This window comes from Hyperolius riggenbachi, chromosome 4 (genome assembly GCF_040937935.1).
Source record: "Hyperolius riggenbachi isolate aHypRig1 chromosome 4, aHypRig1.pri, whole genome shotgun sequence".
Classification (NCBI taxonomy): domain Eukaryota; kingdom Metazoa; phylum Chordata; class Amphibia; order Anura; family Hyperoliidae; genus Hyperolius; species Hyperolius riggenbachi.
Window position 1 is genome coordinate 272,368,881 of NC_090649.1, and position 23,412 is coordinate 272,392,292.

Below are 23,412 nucleotides of genomic sequence, written 5' to 3' on the forward strand. Positions count from 1 at the left end.
ATGCAACCTTACCATCACAGCAGCACTCCTTGCGATTATCCAGCAAGTCCCCAGCTTTATCTGGACTGTGTGGCATGAAGGTCCAGCAATGCCCCCTACCCACCACATCAGACTGGCCTAGCTACGCCGGTTTCCAACTGTCATTGAACTTTGAAGATCTGACACTATACTGAGATTTTGCACTCTAAACTGATTGAATCTTAATGGATTTCAGGCAAAATTGATAAGCCGACTGCGGGTTGAGTAAGGAGATGCTTTTTTTATTTGCAATAACTGTTCTTACATCGGAGATGTGATCAGACTCTCTTGGATCAAAAAAAAGAAGCTCTTTTGCACAGGGTTCGTCCAGAAAACCAGGGGCTCTGCAGGTACACAAAGGGCAAACTGAAAACCCCACAAGATGATTGCATACTGACAGTACTGCTTGTTGGGCATATTTTAAGACAAGATCACACTAAAACCGTCTGCATTTTCCATGTTAGGGCTCTTTTACACCAAAAATCACAATCACCACTGCAAACAAGCTTCATTAAAACAAGTGCATTTTTTGCAATGATTTTTAACCGCTATTGAAAAAGCTAATAAAGGGTCAATTGTAAACGCAAGAAATGCAGTGCTTTCGCAAATCAACATAAATTAAATTGCACCAATGGCAACGGGGATCAGTGATGTTAATCATGATGCCCTTGTGATTGGCAAAACCTGAGTGCTCCAATAACTGTATCGGAGAGCAGCCGGTGGAAAAGGGCCCATAAGAACTGTAGTGAAAATAAAATTTATATTTAATATATTTTTTTTTCACACAATATCAATTTATAGATTATTTAGTCAGTGTTTGCCCGTTGTAAAATCTTTGCTCTCTACAATTTACATTCTGAAATTTATTACAGGTGGTGACATCTGTAGTTCCAAGTAATCTGTACGGAATGTTCTATTACTGAGAGTTCTATGCACAGAGGGAGATACTGCTTGCTTGGCAGTTGGAAAAATCTGTTATTTCCCACAATGCAACAAGGTTCACAGACAGCAAACTGTCAGGACCATGGCATCACACTGTGGGGACTTCACCTAAATATCAGCCACACAGACCACCCTTGAAGATCTATTCGAGAAAAGGCAGGGCTGTGGAGTCGGTACATTAATCATCCAACTCCTCAGTTTATAAAACCACCAACTCCAGGTACCGAAAATACCTCAGATTACTCGACTCAGACTCCTTAGTCTTAAGGTGCGTACACACGCACTACGTCCGCCAACAACGGGTCCGTCAGACCCTCCCGCTGGGCGGACTTTCAGGCGACAGTAGCGTATGTGTACGCACTGTCAGCGGACTGATAAGGCTGTTTCTGTGCGATGCCGACAGTGCCTACACGCGCTACTGTCGCCTGAAAGACCGTGGTTAATTTGATCACAAAGAACTATATTTTTACACGGGTTCACTTTAACAGTTGATGTTAAATAATCAGTACAGAATGAATTGCGGGTTGCAGACACATACTTGTACATTGCTTCACAACTGGGTAAATACAGGAGACTGTGGGAAAAAAACAGCCTAAGAATGACAGGGCAAGGATTACATAGCTATTTAGTATCAGAGCTTTTCTGAAGCCCTCTTCATAAAATGTTGTTAGGTCATTCTTTGTTTTCCTCAGATGCAAAACTGACTCGCTCTGTAACCGAACAAAAATTGCTGCTAGATTTTAACTTTAACATATGTACCAGCTAAATCCTACAGAAAGATATAATATGTCAGAACCTAACATGAATTGACTAATATAGCATTTGAATAATATTTTTAATTTGCAGGAAGTCGCTGTGAAGTACATTTGCCCAAAATCCTTCCCTCCCAACCTCTTCACATAAATAGAAACAGAGTAAAGACACTGGAAATTAGAAGAGAGTCAAGTACCACTTTATGTTGTCTCTAGATGCTTTTTAGAAGCCAATGAACATAATGAATAATACTGCGGGCCTTCTTTCATCCTGCTTTACTAGTCATAGACATAAACATAAAGCTGCCTTGTTGCCATGGAGCCTACTTTTATGCTGCCATTTCAAGTAGGCCAAGGTAGCCTTGATACAGCTGGGTTTACATTTCCATTAAAATAGTTGTTTGAAAGTTTAAAAAGAAGCTATTCACTTTGGCTTAATGTTTATTGCTTATGTTAATATCCAATTAACTTTCAAAAGGGCATCTCAATGCTGTGAGCATCAGAAGTGAGCTTGGGAAAACAAACAGAAGAGGTGGAATATATGAAGCAAGAAGCACACTGGGTACAGCTGCACAGCCTCCTAGCAGCACTCGTTGAAAATGCAGTGCAAGGAAAACACTGGCCCATGCAATGTCTAAGTCCAAAGTAAATAGTACTAACTCAGCCTGCTTGTGCATTTTATGCATGGTGCCAAACATGCAAATAAACAGGGAGGAAAAAAACTTATTTAGCATTCAGAACCCAGTCAGCTTAACATTCAAATCGGAGAAAACTCACTTTTACTGATACCAAACATTTTCAAAAAGTTAGCATTTTTTTGACTACCATATTCCAGCTGCTTGTCCAGGAAATGAAAGTGGATGAAAAATCACACCACTAACTCCCTCACCCAAGAACAGGGCTGTGGAGTCGGAGCAATTTTGGGAACCTGGAGTCGGAGTCGAATGTTTCAAAAACAGAGGAGTTGGAGTCGGATGGTTTTTGTACCAAATCCTTAGTTTTGGCAAGTATTAGACTAAGGAGTTGGAGTCATTTTGGGTAGTTGGAGTCGGAGGTTTCAAAAACTTTGGAGTCAGAGGATTTTTGTACCGACTCCACGGCCCTGCCCAAGAATATTCTCAAAAAAAGGTGCCTGCCAATACCACCACAATTTAAGGCATTTCAACTAAATATATCCTCAGAACTAATGGATCTAAACCTATGACGACCTGTTGCACCATATATGGGTGTGCACTAGGTGTCCCCATTGCAGCCGATGGCTTCCCTTTCTAGTTTCTCTTCGACATAATGGCTAAAGGGGACATTTGTGGACAGCGGTTTTAGGGCAGAGGACATTGGACTACATGAAAGATTAAGTCCAGCTAATGTTTGCTTTAGGTACACTTTAAGGAGGCCCCACACACGCACAATACAATTTTTTATATTTATTTTTAATTAAAGAATTACAATCAATTTTTATAACTAACATTTTATCAATTTTTCCCACAAATGATTTAACGCCAAGGTTATTAAGGCAAAAAAAAGGCATGTACAACCAAGCAGCGTATTGTCATATAAGGGTATACAAGCTATCACGGAATAGTAGCCTAAAGTATTCTATTTCTGGTACCCCAGGTAATACTTCTATTATATACATGAGTACAGGTAGTTAATTTTACACTGTAGGCATCATATTATCTACAGGTGTCATACTGCCAGATGCATTTGTTTGAGGCCGATTGGGAAAGCAGGTGAGACAATGACCAGCAATACAATGTAAGTAATAATGGCATAGGATCAAACCAGCTAAACGATATTTGCACCTTGTTTTTCCACCTATCCCAGATCAGATGAAAAGTTTTCAGTGTGCGCCTCTGTGTACACAACTTTTTGTAAGGCAAGCAGTTAACATGTTTTGGACAGTTTTGAAAGGATGGTGGCACAGGCGCAAGCCATCCGCATGCCACCTCATCTTGCTATACAGCAGTGATCTGCAAACTTGGCTCTCCAGCCATTAAGGAACTACAAGTCCCACAATGCATTTGCCTTTATGAATCATGACTGTGGCTGTCAGATTCCCGCAATGCATAGTGGGACTTGTAGTTCTTTAAAGCGGATCCAAGAAAAAAAACAAAAAAAAAAACTAACTATGACAAGTAACTTGTCTATACATCTTATCTAAAGTTTAGATAGTTTACACAGCAAATGTAGCTGCAAACAGCTTCAACAGTTTATGATTTATTTATTTCTGTGATACAATGAGAGCAGCCATGTTCTGTTTGTCACATTACACACAGGCTCAGCTTCTGAAAACTTCACCCCCCCCTCCTCCTCGCCTCTGAAATCTCTGGCCAGTAACCTCCTCCTGCCCAGATTGAGCTCCCATAAGCCCTTGCTACATGAGTCTGGCGAGTGCCAAGGCACTCTGGAGAAGTTGTGGACGAGGCTTGTTTAGTTTATAGGGAATTAAGAGTATTAAAACAAAAACAAAAAAAAGTATTTGGCTTCGAGGAATGGCCTATAAACCACATGAAAGTAACACAATTATGCAATGAGTAAAAGTATCTCGGATCCACTTTAACAGCTGGAGAGCCAAGTTTGCAGATCACTGCCAGTGTTTTGGAGACTAAAGTTTTTAGAGGAGCCCCGAGTCCCTCATCCTTAATAACACCAAGATGACAGTATTGGCTCACTATTCATGGGGCATCCCATTCTGTCATGAAAATAAAATGTTTTATACAAAATAGTCAATAATTGGACAGTGCCACTTGGAAAGGGGATCGACATTTTGGACAGATATCTGCAGTGCTAGTACCGTATTGTATTTATGTAATCTGTCCGGTGCCAGGTAGGAATGGTGCAATATGTAAAGTTGTGCCATTCTTTCTTTGAGGCAGGGAGCCTCTAGTGCATCATCATAATAATCTGAAAACAATCCCATTAACCTCCCATTCGGTGTGAGAGGGGAAAGTAAGGTTAATGGCATTATGTTCTACAAGGGCCCTATACACCAACCCATTGTGCATTCAATCACTACAGTAATAGGGGGATTTATAGCTAGTAATTGGGACATTAGGAAACTGGGCAGAGAAAGCATATTTTAGCTGCATAAAACAAAAAAAACTCTTGCATAGCTGGAAAGCAGCAACTTTCAGTGAGAGCAAGCCAACTCAAACACCCATCCCTGACAATTTGATCTAGGAACATCACTTCCATGCTTGTCCATCATAGCCAACACCACAATAGGTTCCAGCTACAAATTTCCAAACATTAACTGCCAGTTCAATCATGGTGTTGCTTTTTTTTAATCTCTGGGGAGAGAGAAAAAAAATATAGGAGGGCCACACTGCTCCTCAGAGGATTTTTTTTAAATAATTTTTTTGATTGAACTTCATAAACAATAGTACTAATGAAATTTTGCATGTGGAGAACTATACAGATACATGATATAAACATCGTCTTACAGAGTCATTTTTAGAATGTAAAGCACGTTCGAGAAGAAACCTAGGTTACAATCTTTATATCTGATATCTTTAGTATTTCCTGTTGCTCATACTGAGGTAATCTGTGGAACCCCAACCACTAACTTCATTAATCGGCTGGTTGATGGATCACAAATCCAATCAGTGACCTTGAGTGATTAGACCTACCAATCACATTGTTTATAAGTAGAGATAATACAAATTGAGCAAACTAGTTTAGCCAAAATATGATTAATAGCAGGTTTTAATACAGGGGTGTATCTTCTCTAGCAATAGAAATTTATAGATATAAGCCCGTGTGATTTACTAAGCAGTATTTGACAGTATCCCCCACATGTCTAGTGGAAAATGGTATTTCCTTGGTGTTAAACCTTATTTGAGATGTAATAAAATGATTCAACATTGTGAAACCTTATTAACACTACAATATTAAACTTCAAACAAACCATAAATTAAAAAAAAAAAAAAAAAAAAAAAAAAGAATTCACCACTTCTACCTCAAGGAATAAAGAAGAGGCCAGCATGCGTTATTGGATTCTTTACGAGTTGGTAAATTATATTCAAGTTTAATTGTTGCAGCTAGGGGTTAGATATTCTAGATCTTATGTAGTTCTCCATAATCATATTAGGTTGAAAGAGAGAAACCAGGCTACAACATGCTAGACCTGGGCAGCCAAACAGTACTTTTGAAATGTTGGCAGTGCAATACCTCCCACGGCCACACGTGTGGGATTTTGTAGCAGCAGATATTTCAACTTAGCTCTGGCAGTCTCTCTCTCCCCCCCCCCCCCCCCCCCCCCCCCCCATATAGCATTCCCTATTAGGCAACATGGGGAGTGAGGATGGCCACCAGACAGCACAATACAGGACAGGGAGGAAAGACCTCTAGACACCAGGCACAATGCATGGGGAGCACTGTTACAGTGAGATAGAATGCAGGAACAGTTAGAAGTGAGTAGTACATGTGGCGATGGATCCCAGCAATGTGAGAATCTGGATTACCCCGCCGGTTTGTGCACCTGCTACTGCGTCCCACCCTCGCTGCTGTTAGTGCGCCCATTGTTGCCTCCCCCCCCTCCTCTCCACTTGGCTATACTGGCTGATCCTATTCCTGGCTACCTATACTGGGGGCACCTATTCCTGGCTACCTATACTTGGGGCACCTATTCCTGCCTACCTATACTGGGGGCACCTATTCCTGCCTACCTATACTGGGGGCATCACGATTTAGGACAAGACAATCACGTTATTGTCAAAGGTGCAGTTTTTTTTAAAGGAAATATGAGGTGAAAATAAATTGATGAGGTAAACTATTCTATCTGTCCTCCTTTTCCTAAAAATTACTTTTTTTTTTTTTTTTTTTTTTAGATATCCCACAGTTGTATTTTAGATTTAAATCTACTTTTTACGTTTTTTACTGTTTCACTGTCTCTGCTCAACGACATTTATAGAAGTATGCCAGAGCTAAAATCTACAAACTATTAACCCTTTTAATCTCCTTTCTGCTCTGAGAATCAATTTACTGCCAGTAAAGCGTTTTATGGCTGTAATTCCTCATCACTAAGGGTTATGCTATAGTTTGCCCCAGTCCCAACCCAGGCATGAACTGTCCTTTGCATTCCTGATGTTTAAAGGGACCCTTAGAAAAACAAAAAAATGAAACAAACTTTTTGAAACTGGTACTTACCTGGCTGCAAGGTCCCCTGGTGTCCGGGAGAGGAGCCAGGAGGATGCCGGGGGACCTCGCAGCCTACGGTGGGCTGGAGCAAGCCCCAGATAAGTACCAGTTTTAAAAAAAAGTGCTCAGGGTCCCTTTAACTCTTTCAGGAAGTGAAAGAAAATAAAACAAAACAAAAAAAAAGGGAGCACAGCATGGTTACTTGTGTGCTTACATACAAGTCTATCTCCTCATGTCACCTCGTGTATCCTTTAAGGAAGATGATCCCGACACCAGAGAACTGGTCAGTCCATTGGGTCACATTCAGAATGTGTTTTTTAAATATGCATGAGAGATGCTTGTCCATCTGCCCAGTGATCAGCCTCTGCTGCCCCCCCGCATGTCCGCCCTTTGACGCACCCCCCCCCCCCAATAAGCGCTACTCTCTGCCAATCAGCGCTACTCTCTTCTCTGTTTTGTCTTCTAATTGGACCTGGTGGCCTCGGAGGTGGGAGCATTGGGTCCAATTAGAAGACTTAGCAGAAAAGAGCTTAGCGCTGATTGACTGTTCAGGGGCAGCTGATTGGTTGATTGGTTTAGTGTAGTGTGGGAATACTTCCACTGGCTGCTTGCATCCACCTGTGTACTCCTGTCCAGGTGCAGAGGATGATCAACTGGCAGCTGGGCATGTGAGGGGGCGGGGGTGGCAGAGGATGATCACTGGGCAGTTGGAAATGCGGGGGCAGAGGACAATCACCGGGCATATCTATTCTTACAGTTTGTACTGAGTGATTCAGTGCAAAGTTATGTGACAGTTTTTTACCTTCTGCTTCTGGCTGTGGTTAAACCCATGCAGAAAGCAGCTAGGGTGGCAAAGAGACTTTTCCCTGGCCAGATAACTAAAAGGTCCTTTCACACTGAATTCATTGTGTTTCTTTGTGACAGACATAAATCGCATCCAAAACGAGCAATAATATTTCTATGGTACATTAAAAATCAGGTGGAACCCCTTCTTGAAGTAACGTACAGCATGCTGAACGAGTACCAGAAAACATGCACATTTACAGTGGCAGAGAAGCATACTTTCATTACACAAGTGAAGCAAATGCTCACTCCCAGAAAGCAATCTGCCATTATATATAGTCTACAGACAGCCTGTCAACCAATCAAGTGTAATAGAATACATACGTGTCTGTAATAGCAGGAATTGCATAGATTCAGCAAAAAACAGGCGAGAGATTCCTGTTATTAAAGAGGAACTCCAGTGAAAATAATGTAATAAAAAAAAAGTGCTTCATTTTTACAATAATTATGTATACACGATTTAGTCAGTGTTTTCCCATTGTAAAATATTTCATCTCCCTGATTTACATTCTGATATTTACCACATGGTGACATTTTACTGCTAGCAGGTGATGTCAGTGGAAGGAGATGCTGCTTACTTTTTTTGGCAGTTGGACCCAGCTGTAAACAGCTTTTATTTCCCACAATGCAATGAGGTTCACAGACAGGAAACTGCTAGGACCATGGTCCTGACATCACACTGTGGGAGGGGTTTCACCACAATATCAGCCATACAGAGCCCCCTGATGATCCGTTTGTGGAAAGGAAAATATTTCTCATGGGAAAGGGGGTATCAGCTACTGATTGGGATGAAGTTCAATTCTTGGTCACAATTTCTCTTTAAAAACGCAAAAGCTCATTTACATTTCTTTTTTGCTGCTTCCAGTAGGCAGATGCAGGTAGTGGTTAGGGAAGGGGTATTGAATGCTATATCTGCACATGGTGTGCCCTGCTGGTGACAGTACGATTAACCTCTCAACAGTTTTTTGCTGAATCTATGAAATTCCTGCTAGATTTGGTACTGCAGACAAGAGTGTTTACCAATTATACTTGATTGGCTGACAGGCTGTCTGTAGACTATATAAAATGGTTGCTGGCTAGGAGTGAGGAGTGAGAGGTGTGTGTAGGTGTGTGTGTAGGTGTGTGTGTGTAGGTGTGTAGGTAGGTGTGTGTAGGTGTGTGTGTGTGTGTGTGTAGATGTGTAGGTGTGTGTGTGTAGGTAGGTGTGTGTAGGTGTGTAGGTAGGTGTGTAGGTAGGTGTGTGTAGGTGTGTAGGTGTGTGTGTGTAGGTGTGTGTGTGTAGGTGTGTAGGTAGGTGTGTGTAGGTGTGTGTGTGTAGGTGTGTGTGTGTGTGTGTGTAGGTGGGTGTGTAGGTGTGTGTGTAGGTAGGTGTGTATAGGTGTGTGTGCGTGTAGGTGTGTGTATGTAGGTGTGCATGTAGGTGTGCATGTAGGTGTGTGTAGGTGTGTATGTAGGTGTGTATGTAGGTGTGTAGGTGTGTATGTAGGTGTGTAGGTGTGTATGTAGGTGTGTAGGTGTGTATGTAGGTGTGTAGGTGTGTATGTAGGTGTGTAGGTGTGTATGTAGGTGTGTAGGTGTGTATGTAGGTGTGTAGGTGTGTATGTAGGTAGGTGTGTAGGTGTGTATGTAGGTAGGTGTGTAGGTGTGTGTGTAGGTGTGTGTGTAGGTGTGTGTGTAGGTGTGTGTGTAGGTGTGTGTGTAGGTGTGTGTGTAGGTGTGTGTGTAGGTGTGTGTGTAGGTGTGTGTGTAGGTGTGTGTGTAGGTGTGTGTGTAGGTGTGTGTGTAGGTGTGTGTGTAGGTGTGTGTGTAGGTGTGTGTGTAGGTGTGTAGGTGTGTGTGTGTAGGTGTGTGTGTAGGTGTGTGTGTGTAGGTGTGTGTGTGTAGGTGTGTGTGTAGGTGTGTGTGTAGGTGTGTAGGTGTGTGTGTAGGTGTGTAGGTGTGTGTGTAGGTGTGTAGGTGTGTGTGTAGGTGTGTGTGTAGGTGTGTGTGTAGGTGTGTGTGTAGGTGTGTGTGTAGGTGTGTGTGTGTAGGTATGTGTGTAGGTGTGTGTGTAGGTGTGTGTGTAGGTGTGTGTGTAGGTGTGTGTGTAGGTGTGTAGGTGTGTGTGTAGGTGTGTAGGTATGTGTGTAGGTGTGTAGGTGTGTGTGTAGGTGTGTGTGTAGGTGTGTGTGTAGGTGTGTGTAGGTGTGTAGGTGTGTGTGTAGGTGTGTAGGTGTGTGTAGGTGTGTAGGTGTGTGTGTGTAGGTGTGTGTGTAGGTGTGTGTGTAGGTGTGTAGGTGTGTGTAGGTGTAGGTATGTGTGTAGGTGTGTAGGTGGGTGTGTAGGTGTGTGTGTAGGTATGTGTGTAGGTGTGTAGGTGTGTGTGTAGGTATGTGTGTAGGTATGTGTGTAGGTGTGTAGGTGGGTGTGTAGGTATGTGTGTAGGTGTGTAGGTGGGTGTGTAGGTGTGTGTGTAGGTGTGTGTGTGTGTAGGTGTGTGTAGGTGTGTGTGTGTAGGTGTGTGTGTGTGTAGGTGTGTGTGTGTGTAGGTGTGTGTGTGTGTAGGTGTGTGTGTGTGTAGGTGTGTGTGTGTGTAGGTGTGTGTGTGTGTAGGTGTGTGTAGGTGTGTGTGTAGGTGTGTGTGTGTGTAGGTGTGTGTGTGTGTGTAGGTGTGTGTGTGTGTGTAGGTGTGTGTAGGTGTGTGTGTGTAGGTGTGTGTGTGTAGGTGTGTGTGTGTAGGTGTGTGTGTGTAGGTGTGTGTAGGTGTGTAGGTGTGTGTGTAGGTGTGTGTGTAGGTGTGTGTGGGTGTAGGTGTGTGCGGGTGTAGGTGTGTGCGGGTGTAGGTGTGTGCGGGTGTAGGTGTGTGCGTGTGTGTAGGTGTGTGGGTAGGTGTGTGGGTAGGTAGGTGTGTGTAGGTAGGTGTGTGTAGGTAGGTGTGTGTGTGTGTAGGTGTGTGTGTGTGTAGGTGTGTGTGTGTGTAGGTGTGTGTGTAGGTGTGTGTGTGTAGGTGTGTGTGTGTGTAGGTGTGTGTGTGTGTGTAGGTGTGTGTGTAGGTGTAGGTAGGTGTGTGTAGGTGTGTGTGTGTAGGTGTGTGTGTGTAGGTGTGTGTGTGTAGGTGTGTGTGTGTAGGTGTGTGTGTGTGTAGGTGTGTGTGTAGGTGTGTGTGTAGGTGTGTGTGTGTGTGTAGGTGTGTGTGTGTGTAGGTGTAGGTGTGTGTGTGTAGGTGTAGGTGTGTGTGTGTGTGTGTGTGTGTGTACACTTTAGACATGCAAAGCGGGTCACCCCACTCCTGCAAAAGTCCCAGCAGTGTTAATTACTATTACCTCTCCAGGCCGCCATGGACTGTGGGGTAACACAAAATTCGTTCCTGGCCAGGTCGGGTTGGCCACCGGAGACCACCGGGAGCCTACGGAGCGGCGGCGAGGGCACCTGCCTGTCTGCCACGGGCTGGAGGAAGCCCCGGGTAAGTGGAAATTGATTTTTATTTTTTCACCCCCCTCCCTGAACCTTTCCTTTAACCTTTTTGCCAGTTAGGCCTCGTTCACATCTGCTGCGATGAAAAACGTGTGAAAGCGCGTAGTAAAAAACGCATGCGCTTGTGCGCGCTTTAGTGCGCGTTTCTGTGCGTTGCGCTGTGCTTCTTTAAAGCACGTTTTGCTTGTTGTACCAGCAGCAGTTGTCAATAAAACTTTGTTTTTGTATGTAAATGTATTTTTTTCTCCAATTAGGGGTAAAAACGCATGCGCTTCTATGCGCTAAAAAAGCGCACCCATTCACTTGCATTGATGTGCGCACAGAAATGCATGCAACCCTACGTTTCTGTTACGCTGCTCAGCGCAGCGCATAAATGTGAACCAGCTACATTTAGTTACATGGGAAAGTAAATACCTTGCTGATCGCATAGGGCAGTGCGCTGTAAAAAGCGCACATAAACGGCCCTGATGTGAACGAGGCCTTATCCCGAGCTCAGCTCGGGGTAACCTGCGCAGAAGGATTTCTCCAGCCCCGCTGGGCTGATTTAACCCTCCTGGCGGTTTATAAAAAATCCGCCAGGGGGCAGCAAAGTCTTTTTTTTATTTTTTCATGTAGCGAGACAAAGGGCTCTATTCATGAAAGGTTACCACAAGTTTTCCGCTCAAAACAGCGGATTTTCCCGTCCATTTAGCAAAGTGGGCATTCATAAAAGCTGTTCCCGCATGAAAATCTACAATCCCCCAGCAGAGCGAGAAATTTCCGCCTTCTCCAGTGTTTTTCTAGATTTATCTAGAAAAAAGTAACAAAATGGCCATTCATAAAGTTTATGATGTTGCGGATTACATACAAGTGAATGGGACAGACCTCCCAGAGAGAGCAGTGCACGGAGGGACTCTGCCGGCGGAAGTGTTTCTGCATGCCTTCCGACAGCTTACCGCCAGCCTTCAGCGGGAGATCTCCGCACTTGCATCGCAGCTGGCAAGATTTTTTTGGATGACCACCCAGAAGTGTAAAATACCGCTGCGGTATTTTGCCTCTACGAGTATTTACGCCACAAGTTTTTTATGAATAGAGCCCAAAGTCTCGCTACATGATAGCCGCTGCTCAGCGGCATCCCCCCAGCCCCTCCGATCGCCTCCGGCGATCGGAGATCAGGAGATCCCGTTCAAAGAACGGGATCTCCTGGAGGGCTTCCCCCGTCGCCATGACGTCATTGGGAGACCCGATCTACCCCTCAGCGCTGCCTGGCACTAATTGGCCAGGCAGCGCACGGGGTCTGGGGGGGGGCCTCACAGCGCAGCGAGCGCCGCGTAATCGGAGAGCAGAGCGGCGGCGATCAGAGGGCAGACGCAGCTAGCAAAGTGCTAGCTGCGTGCTGCAAAAAAAAAAAAATCATCAAAATCGGCCCAGCAGGGCCTGAGAAATCCCCCTGCGCGGCATAGCCCGTGCTCAGCACGGGCTTACCGCCAGGGAGGTTAAAACATTTTTTTTTTTACTGCACGCAGCTAGCACTTTGCTAGCTGCGTGCATATTCCGCTCGCCGCCGCTTCGCCGCGCTGCCTCCCCCCCCTCCAGACCCCTTGCGCAGCCTGGCCAATCAGTGCCAGGCAGCGCTGAGGGGTTGATCGGGATTCCCTCTGACGTCCATGACGTCATCCCGCCTGGTCGCCATGGCGACCGGGGAAGCCTAGCAGGAAATCCCGTTCTGAACGGGATTTCTTGCTTACTGTGATCGCCGAAGGCGATCAGAGTGGGTAGGGGGATGCGGCTCGTCAGCGGCTATCATGTAGCGAGCCCTGGGCTCGCTACATGATTTTCAAAAATTAAAAAAAAAAAAAAAAAAGTGCTGCGCTGCCCCCTTGCCGTCAGAATTGGAACGGCAAGGGGGTTAAATAGTTTTTTTTTTTTTTTTTACAGATATTTAAACCAAAGTTGGTTATAATTTATAAAAATCGCAGATCTCTCACACTTTCAAAGAGCCCAAATTGTTGGTGCTCGTATGGCAGGCGCTACTGTAACAGTAACTGCCCAAATGTTTGGCATTTCAAGAGGTACTGTCTCAAAAGTAATGACTGCCTTTGAAAGAGAAGTAAAAACATCCTCAGCAAAGCACAGTTGTGGCCAAAAGTCGAAGTTGTCTGAGAGAGACCGTCGGACTGTAAATCGAATTGTTAGAATAGCTCGCAAGACCACGGCTCCTAAAATAACTGCAGAGCTGAATGAACACCTACAGAACCCAGTTTCTACAAAAACTGTTCATCGGGAGCTGAACAAATCTGGATTCCACAGAAGAACTGCAATTAGAAAACCTCTGCTCTCAAAGACAAAGAATGTATAAAGTGGTGTAGAAACCACCAGAATTGGTCCCTCGAGCAGTGGACGAATCATCGTTTACCTTATTTTCGAACTCCAGCCAAGTGTATGTTTGGAGACAGCCGACGGAAGCATTTCATCCAGACTGCCTTCTCCCAACCGTAAAACATGGCGGGGTTTCTGTGATGATCTGGGGTGCTATTTCTTGGAAATCCGCTGGGCCAATGTTTTCCCTTCATGGAAGATTTAACAGCCAAGAGCCAAGTTTCCGGAGGGGAATGCCATCTTTCAAGATCATAATGCCCCAATCCATACAGCTAGAATTGTTAAAGAATGGCATGAGGAACATTCTAATGAGGTTGAGCAGCTCATCTGGCCACCACAATCCCCAGACCTCAACATTATTGAGCATTTATGGTTGTTATTAGAGATTCAAGTAAGAAGTCGATTTCCACCGCCATTGTCTCTAAAAAGAACTGGAGGGTGTTTTAACTGAAGAATGGGCTAAAATTGCTTTGGAAACAATTTGTATGAATCAATACAATTCAGGCTGTAATTGCCGCAAAAGGTGGACCTACACCATATTAAAATATATTTTGTTGATTTTCAAGGTGTTTACATTATTTTGTCCAACCCCTGTGTGTTGCTGTCACTTACAGTAAGTAGTAGAAATCTGACATTACCGATAGATTTTGGATTAGCCCATCTTCTCATAGAGGGTTCTTAGGGTTTTCTTTATTTTTAAAAGCACTTAGTGAATGGCAGTTGCTCCGTCCAAATGCTAAAAAAGTGTACGGTGAGCAGGGAGGCTGTCCAGTATTATATACATCTTTTTCATGGAATGTCTTTATAAAGAATAAAGCCATGCTGAGAATCCCCCATGAAAAGATGGACTAATCCAACACCTGTCGGTAATGTCAGATTTCTACTAGCTACTGTAAGTGACAGCAACATAGGAGAAAAGTCATTTATGGCTCATTTTACTCTGGAAGAAACGTACTTATTTGTATGCATTTTCAATTTTAATATTTTCGCAACAGTTCCTCTTTAAAGGAGTTCTTTCGCGGAAAAAAGTAGGCAGTTAAAAAAATGTGACAGATGACAGGTTTTGGGCCAGTCCATCTGTTTTAAGCTGGCCACTAACGGTCCACTTTCTTGTGAAAAATCATTCGAGCGATCAGAAATTCTGATCGGACGAAAAATCGTTCACTACACCATCAACTAACCAATCATTGCTTCCTATCTACCACGACCACCATGAAAATCCAAATTTTCGTTCGACGAAAATTCATTCGGGCGACTTTTTTTCACTCGTTCATAATCGATTGTGTCCACCAATGGAGATTATTTACAACCAATCCGATCAGAATTTCTGATCGCTCGAACGATTTTTCGCTAGAAATTGGCCGTTAGTGGCCAGCTTAAGGCCTCTTGCACACTGCACACGATTCCGCTTTTTAATCAGTTTTTACATCCGATTCAGATTCTAATTTGCAGTTTGCTCCCTGCACACTGCAAATCGGAATCTGAATCGGATGTAAAAACAGATTAAAAAGCGGAATCTGAATCGGAATCGTGTGCACTGTGCAAGAGGCCTAAGGGCCTGTACACACTGAAAAACGCAAGCAAAATCACAAGCGCATGCGTTTTTAAAGTGCCTGTAGTTTTAAAAACGCATGCGCTTTTGCCTGCGTTTTGTGCGTTTGCGTTTTTCTTGTAATTGCTGATTGGCTAAAGAATCCTTTGTTTTTTTTCTAGTTTACATTTCAACAGGAATCAGGAGATTGCAGAGTCTTCTGGGATACTGACTTCTGAAAAACGCAGGCAAAAACGCAAGCGCATGCGTTTTTCATGCGCTGCGCTTAAAAAAGCGCAGCAGGCACTGCGATTGCGTTTTTCTAAAAACGCATCTCACCAGTGTGTACAAGTCATCACGATTTTCATTCTTTTTCAAAAGACCTTGCGTTTTTAAAAACGCATGCGTTTTTAAAAACGCAACGCAAGCGCAGCAGTGTGTACAGGCCCTAAGGGGGATTCTCAGGGCTTTCTTTGTTTTCAACAGCATTTTCTGAACAACAGTTGCAAAATTTAACTGACATAATAGTGTGCAAGTGATTAGGGAGGCCGGCTGGTATCTTGCTATTTTGGCAGTTAAACTGTTGTTCAGGAAATGCTGTTGAAAACAAAGAAAGCCCTGAGAATCCCCCTTAAAAAGATGGACTGGCCCAAAACCTGTCATCTGTCACATTTTTTAACTGCCTACTTATTTCGCGAAAGAACCCCTTTAAAGAGACACTGAAGCGAAAAAAAAATGATGATATGATTTGTATGTGTAGCACAGCTAAGAAATAAAACATTAAGATCAGATACATCAGTCTAATTGTTTTTTCAGTACAGGAAGAGTTGAGAAACTCCAGTTGTTATCTCTATGCAAACAAGCCATTAAGCTCTACGAGTGGAGAGGGCTGTTATCTGACTTTTATTATCTCAACTGTAAGTGAGCTGTTTACTTTTTCTCTGCTAGAGGAGAGGTCATTACTTCACAGACTGCTCTGAAAGAATCATTTTGAATGCTGAGTGTTGTGTAATCTGCACATATAGAATAATGCAATGTTAGAAAAAACACTATATACCTGAAAATAAAAGTATGAGAATATTTTCTTTGCTGCTAATCTTCTAGTAATTATTCATAGTACACAACCAATTCATTATATCATTTTTTTTTCGCTTCAGTGTCTCTTTAAGAAAAGGGGGGAAAAAAGCTTTTCCAACAGGGCCTGTAAAATGATTGTCATGCTTATACATAGTTTTGCTCTGAGACTGATGCAGTTAATAGATGATTAAGCTTGACAAAAGGGAGGATGTACCTCTCAAAACAATGCTGTTACTTTGTGTCAGCCTTTTATCAATGTATGCTGTCTGAACTATGAACTTTGGTTCAATAAATTGAAATAGCTTTCAATGACAGTGCTGGGTCTTATCTAAGTTGTTCCTGTTGATTTCTCCCATGGGCAAGGAGGCCCTTGACCTGCAGCACGTCCTTGCATCTGGTGGGTGCTGCCTACCTCTTTCGGATGCTAGTATATAAGGCTGTTAGGCAGAATTATTAGTGGAGATCCCTGTCCCACTCCCACCAACCTTAACCACTTTACCCCCAGCGGTACGAATTTCTCCGCCCCTTTTTTCCCCCCTAAAAAACCAGGGACGGAGAAATCCGTACCTTCCGCGCTACCGCCGCTGTCCGCGCTCCCGCCGCTGTCCGCGCTCCCGCCGCTCGTGCGCGCGCACCCGCCGCTCGTGCACGCCGCCGCCCGCCCGGAGATCAATGAACGGGAAAATCCGTTCCCGTTCGTTGATCTAGCCCACGCAATGATCTGCTGCTTCTTTCAGAAACAGCGAGATCATTGTGAGTCTCCCAGCCTCCTACTGCTTCCTGTAAGCGTCCTTCCGGACGCTTACAGGTCGCATGTAAACAAACACTCTGTGGCCATCTTGTGGCCAAATAGTAAACTACACCCTAAAAGCATTTTACATATTCAAACATTACATTTACACAATAAATTAACTCATTACCTCCCACACTCCCCAATTTTTATTTTTTTTTTGTAATTAAAAAAAATACAATAAAAAAAAAAAACATAAATAGTTAGCTTAGGGACTGAACTTTTTAAATATTTATGTCAAGAGGGTATAACACTGTTACTTTATAAACTGCGGGCTTGTAATGAGGGATGGATGCAAAACTGAAAAAAATGCACCTTTATTTCCAAATAAAATATTGTCGCCAAACATTGTGATAGGGACATAATTTAAATGCTTTTATAACCGGGACAAATGGGTTAATACATTTCATGGGTTTTAATTACAGTAGCATGCTTTATTTAAAAACTATAATGGCCGAAAACTGAAAAATAATAATTTTTTCCCACATTTTTTCCTATTTCCCCATTAAAACACATTTAGAATAAAATAATTCTTGGCATAATGTCCTACCTAAAGAAAGCCTAATTGGTGGCGAAAAAAAACAAGATATAGTTCATTTCATTGGGATAAGTAATAATAAAGTTATAGACGAATGAATGGAAGGAGCGCTGAAAGGTGAAAATTGCTCTGGTGGTCAGGGGGTGTTTTTTTTTAACATATAAAGCCATTACAGTGCAGATAAAGCTGCCTTTGCATTGCCTGTAATGATCATTGAATGACTGCCACTATAGGGAACAAGCACTCTACAGATGCACTGAAAATCCACCCATGGAACGCACCCCTCTAGAGTGGTACGTGCAAGACCATAAAGATTCCACCCAATATCCACAAATGGCCGTACACTATACTGCCCAAAAATATCCATTTATTCTTGTGTGATTAAAGACAGCTCAGACCATTCACCGACAATCGTTTCAAGGCCACTGGAGATCCCCTTTATCATGGCATAGGGCAGAAGACAGTACACCAAGTGCATTGAATGTCTTCTTTTTTTTGCTCCACAGGTAGTGTAACCACCTGGACTGAGCAGGAAATTTGCACATAGCTAATCAGGTTCAGACGTCAATTATCAGACATCAATCTTTAGCCTTCTAACTTATTAGCTTCATGCAAAGTTCCATTTTGGGCTAAGCAATACATACATTAAGGGGGAGCTGACGTAAAAGGTATATAGAGGCTGCCATATTTATTTTATTTTACATACCAGTTGCCTGGCATCCTGCTGATCTCTTTGGCTGACTTCAGTCAGAAATATCCAATTTGCATGCTTGTGCTGGGCCAATGGCTAACGGTTTAAGATACGCTGGATCAAGAGGAAAGCCAGGCCATTTGCATTGTTTAAAATGTAATCCTCCATATCCCTCTCACTTCAGTTGTGTCCGATATCTTCTCCAAGGTAGGCACCAAATCCCACCCCTTCTATCAATAGTAACTATGTGATAGTGCAAATTTGACTGATATGGCTGATATTCTCTTCCCTTTCCTGTAGTACCAATGACTATAGTAAGGCCCCTTTTCACACAGTAGGCTGAAGGCAGTGAATTCACCTAAGGTCTGCTGCTCCCATGCAGGGCACTTGGCATGAGTGGCCATCAGACTTCTTGGTCTAAATTAATAAAGCCTCACTCATTGGATGTGCTGGTCATACTCATTGCTTGAGTCACATCTGGGAGCAGCCACACTCAGACGTGACGCAGATGTTTGCTGCCAGGTAGCCACACCATGTGTCAAATGCTGACATGCATGGGATTACAAATTTAGCAGCAGTAACTTGCAGCTGAAAGGCACTCATGGCTGACAGACTGAATGCTGAACTCCAGACAAGCATGCAGTTCAGCAATCTGTCTGAAAGGGCCTGAGGGCCCCTTCACACGAACAACAAAAAAATGGCAAGTGCATCACTCAGTTGCTGCACTGCATGAAGCAAGCACATTCTGGTTGCTCTGTACTGCAACTAAAAGGAAGAATTTGTCACAAAACATGTCAGCAGTTGACATGCGGTGTGGTGACTGATCAGTAGAAAAAAAAGTTTAGCAGGTGACTGTTGTATAGTTATTTGGGTTGAAAACAAACAAACAAAACAAAAAAGACATATGTCCATCAAGTTCAACCAGATGTACATACATGGGATGGACACTGCCCTGCTGGATGTTTGCTGTCTGCAGGACCCAGCAGATTAACAGCAGAGTATTACAGGCAGTAAACACAGCTGTCAACCATCCTGAGAGAAAGGGCCCTTAAAAAGGGACATTTAAAGGGACACTTAAGTCAAACAAAAAAAAATGAGTTTTACTTACCTAGGGCTTCCAATAGCCCCCTGCAGCTGTCCGGTACCCTCGCCGTCTCCCTCCGATCCTTCTGGCCCCGCCGGCAGCCACTTCCTGTTTCGGTGACAGGAGCTGACAGGCTGGGGACGCGAGTGATTCTTCGCGTTCCTGGCCACAATGGCGCCATCTATGCTGCTATAGCATATATCATATACCATATAGCAGCATAGAGGGTGCTAATGTGTCTGGGAACGCGAAGAATCACTCGCGTCCCCAGCCTGTCAGCTCCTGTCACCGAAACAGGAAGTGGCTGCCAGCGGGGCCAGGAGGATCGGAGGGAGACGGCGAGGGTACCAGATAGCTGCACAGGGCTATTGGAAGCCCTAGGTAAGTAAAACTCATTCTTTGTTTGACTTAAGTGTCCCTTTAAGCCAGAAAAAAAAAAGTTTTAGTCACCTGAGGCTTCTACCAGCCCCCTGCAGCAGTCCTGTGCCCTCGCTGCCAGCTAGCTTCGTTTTTGCCGACAGGCCCACCAGGACTGGCCACACATAGCTTTTTCCGCATTCCCGACTGTAATTAGCGCTATTGCGGGCCGCAGCGTGTACAAAAACACTAGTTGCCGCATTACGAACGCATAGATATGCAGCAACGCGTATTTTTGTACGTGTTGCGGCCCGCAATAGCGCTAATTACAGTCGGGAATGCGGAAAAAGCTACGCGATGTCTGTCCTGACGAGCCTGTCAGCACAAACGAAACTAGCTGGCAGCGGGGGACCAGAGGATTAGCGAGTGGCTGCGAGGGCACAGGACTGCTGCAGGGGGCTGGTAAAAGCCCCAGGTGAGTAAAACTCTTTTTTTCCTGGCTTAAGGTTCACTTTAACGATGTAAACAACAATGAAAGAGGCTCCAGATGGCTTAGTCACGCCCAGTGTATTCGCTGTTACACCTTGGAGAGAAGGCTTCAGAATTCAGAAGAGGGGATACCTACTAGGGGCCTTGCTTTAGAAGTCCAAAACATAGCTGTGCACACCATAACTGCTCTCAAATCCTTTATATTACACTGCTGCTTAATATTTTGAATTATTTCTAATGAATTAGTACCAGATTTGGATTTTAAGTAAAAAGTAAGGGTGCAAACACACATGCAATTTTGATTTTCCAATCAGTGAGCAATTTTACCCCCTCCATGTAGAATAAGGGCCAACAGATTTTGAATACTAGGAAAAGTGTATTGTGTAAACTTTCATTCTACATGGAAAATGTAAAATTAGCCAATCATTTGCCTATTCAAAACTGGATGTATGTATCAGGCTGGAGCCCTCCAGCAATGGGACCCTTTGAATATACAAAGAGCTTGGTGAATATATTTTGCCTCTTCATGCTACTGTGCATGCGCGGACCATCCTCATACACAAATGGAAGCATGGCCATGAAGACAACGTGGGTCCCGGGCAGCAGCGGTGGGCTCATGGAGGATCTGGGAGGGCTCTGCAGCATCCAGAGGTTTCCTTCTACTTAGGCAAGTTTTTAGGGAACACCTTTCTCCTCACAAAATTTGTTTAAAGCAAACCTATGACAAAAAAAATAAGTTAGATACTTACCCGAGGGCTGGTTCACACCGAATATCGCCATGATTTTTCACAATCGTTCCCAACTCGATGCATGAAGCGGTTTTGTGATCACAAACACTGCACTGTGAATGCTTCCATAGGGAATCCCTGCACTAGCGATTTGCCGATCACCGATGATCAGAAGTCGCAGCACAAACGCCGCAGAATCACGAGCACTATCAGGCTTCACAGAATAAGGTAATTTAGCCCTCCATGGGCTGAAAGTGAACCTGAGCTGGCTACAAATAGAAAAGTGTGATAGTTACCTAAGAAGAGGGAAGCATCTGGATACTGTTGAGGCTTCCCATGCCCTCCTTACTTGGACATCAGGGCCACATTCCTCTTCTAGCACAAGTGCAAGAGTTGCACCTGCACAAGCATGGCCGCGCCTGTGCAGTAGCACAAGCAGCTCCAGCTTACAGCGTGGGCACAGTATGGTGGCCTCCATGTCCAGAGTTTCACCCTGGGTACTCTTCAAAGAAAACCTAAGGCAGATACTAATGAAATAAAAATACCTACGAATAGAGAAGACCCAACAGCGGCTTCCCGTTTCCTCTTCGAGACCACCACTACTGCCCAGGACATTCTGGAGGTTTGCGCTCCCTGCTGTACACGAGCGCGGCCATACCGGGCCTGTGTGCACAGTAGCACGGAACCGCCTGTAGTCAAACCGCTCCATTTTACTTTACATGCAAGGCTGTACTTTGCAGGGACGGTACGGCCACTCGTACATGACGGTGAGAATCGCAACGAAAAACAACATCTGACAAGCTCGTCGGATACATTCCAAAAGGTCCAGCAGGGGGGCAAGGGTACGGGGAGACACTAGATGATCCAGAGGTTTCCCTGTTCATAGGTAAGTATCAATCTTAGCACCTGCCTCTGGTATATTTTAATTATCTTCCCAAGATTTAGCGGAGCTTTAAAGAAAACCTGTAAGCCTCTAGATCCTAACGATGCTTCCTCTGTCCTCCAGTGTACCGGCAATACATTCCTGTGACCCTCTAACAGCGGCGAGGTAAATACTAGACACACTAGCGGCTCTTCAGGCTAAGGCGAAAATAGCCAAGCCTGATCGTATCCGCTCTACTGCGCAGTGGCAAGTCCTTTGCGCCTGTGCAATAGAGTGGATCGATCAGGCTCGGCTATATCCACCTTTGCACAAATGAAGAGCCGCTAGTGCAGCTGCGCAGGATTGCGGTAGGTGAATATTGCAGCGTCTGCGCAGTCCTTGCCAAGGGACTTCGGCCGAGCCAGCGCTGGATTCCCCCAAGCTTCAGAGGATGGGGAAGCCTCATTGGGACCCTGAGGCTTCCCTCTCCTGAGGTAAGTATCCCCCCCCCCAGAGTTTTTTGTTAGTGTCTCTTTAAATCGACTCAGAAATGAATTAAAATAATAGGATTTATACATACCTGGGGCTTCTTCCAGCCCCATCCGCATGGATCGCTCCCATGCCGCCGTCCTCAGCCATCTCTATCGCCGGTACCGGGTCCCGTAACTTCAACCAGTCAGGGCCAGTCGACGCAAGCGCAGTGCATTTCCTACGTACTGCACAGGCGCATGCATAAGGCAGGCGCCTGAGAGACAGAGGAAGACACTCCGCATGCGTAAAACTGGCCACGACTGGCCCAAGTTAGAGACCCGGTACTGGCGATAGAGATGGCTGAGGACGGCAGCATGAGAGCGATCCATGCGGATGGGGCTGGAAGAAGACCCAGGTATGTATAAATCTATTATTTTAATTCATCTCTGAGTCTCTTTAAGAGGCGTAACAATATTTCAAAAGGAAATAATAGGCATATTATGATGTCCAACTAATAATTTCATCCTAACATCTTATACAGCTTGCAGCTCAAACTTTGACTTAATAGAGATATAAGGGAACTTAGTGGAGTAATTTGAAACCTCACCCTCCCTACCATTGACTCCCATCCCCAGGAACCCAGCCATATTGACTATGAAGATGGTGATAACTGCACACAGGAAAGGCTGTCACAGCACACAGATCCATGCCAAGACTGGGTTGAAGATGAGCTGATCATGCAGAGCTTTACCTTCAAGCGGACCTCATAGGTAGTGAACCGGGTACGGCCCACGCCGACAGTCTGCGGGTTGCTCACGTCGATCTCCAGGAAATTGCTGGGCGGCCCGTAAGCATCGTTCAGATTCTGTGGTTTGCTAAGCAAGCGGCGAGTGTCAGCTACAGTGTCTGCCATGTCTCCCAGCGGAGAACCAGGCGAAAAGCTGACCAAGCAGACCAAATTCCGTCCTGTCTGATGAGCTGCCGGAAGTGGTCGATGTGACCTGTCAGGTGACAGGGAGGAAGGCGCGCCCACGAGCTCAAGAAAGAAGCGTGAGCGCGCGCCCAGAGCGGCGCAGGCGTGGTGGAAGGTCCCTGTCACGAGGTTTGACTTGCTAATGGATTGTGGACGACCTCGGATACGCATTCGGGAGGGCTGGTTTGTCGGGTGTACAGGAATCCAGCAAAAATGCAGCAAGCTCTTAGAACAGGCAGCCAAGTCCATGATGAAAAAGGATGACACAAGGACTTATTGTTCTGGACAACTGTACCTATTTAATTTTTGCTATTTG

At 44.5% G+C, this 23,412-nt stretch overlaps 1 protein-coding gene across 1 annotated transcript in view; it reads right to left on the reverse strand.

The window, feature by feature from the left end:
* SNX3 (sorting nexin 3) overlaps positions 1-23,142 on the reverse strand; it is a 56,459-nt gene extending 33,317 nt beyond the window's left edge. Inside the window, exon 1 of the mRNA XM_068279438.1 lies at positions 22,875-23,142. Coding sequence (XP_068135539.1) covers positions 22,875-23,036 — 162 coding nt within the window. The 5' untranslated portion in view covers positions 23,037-23,142. The remainder of the gene's footprint in view (positions 1-22,874) is intronic.
* Between the last annotated feature and the right edge of the window lie 270 nt (positions 23,143-23,412).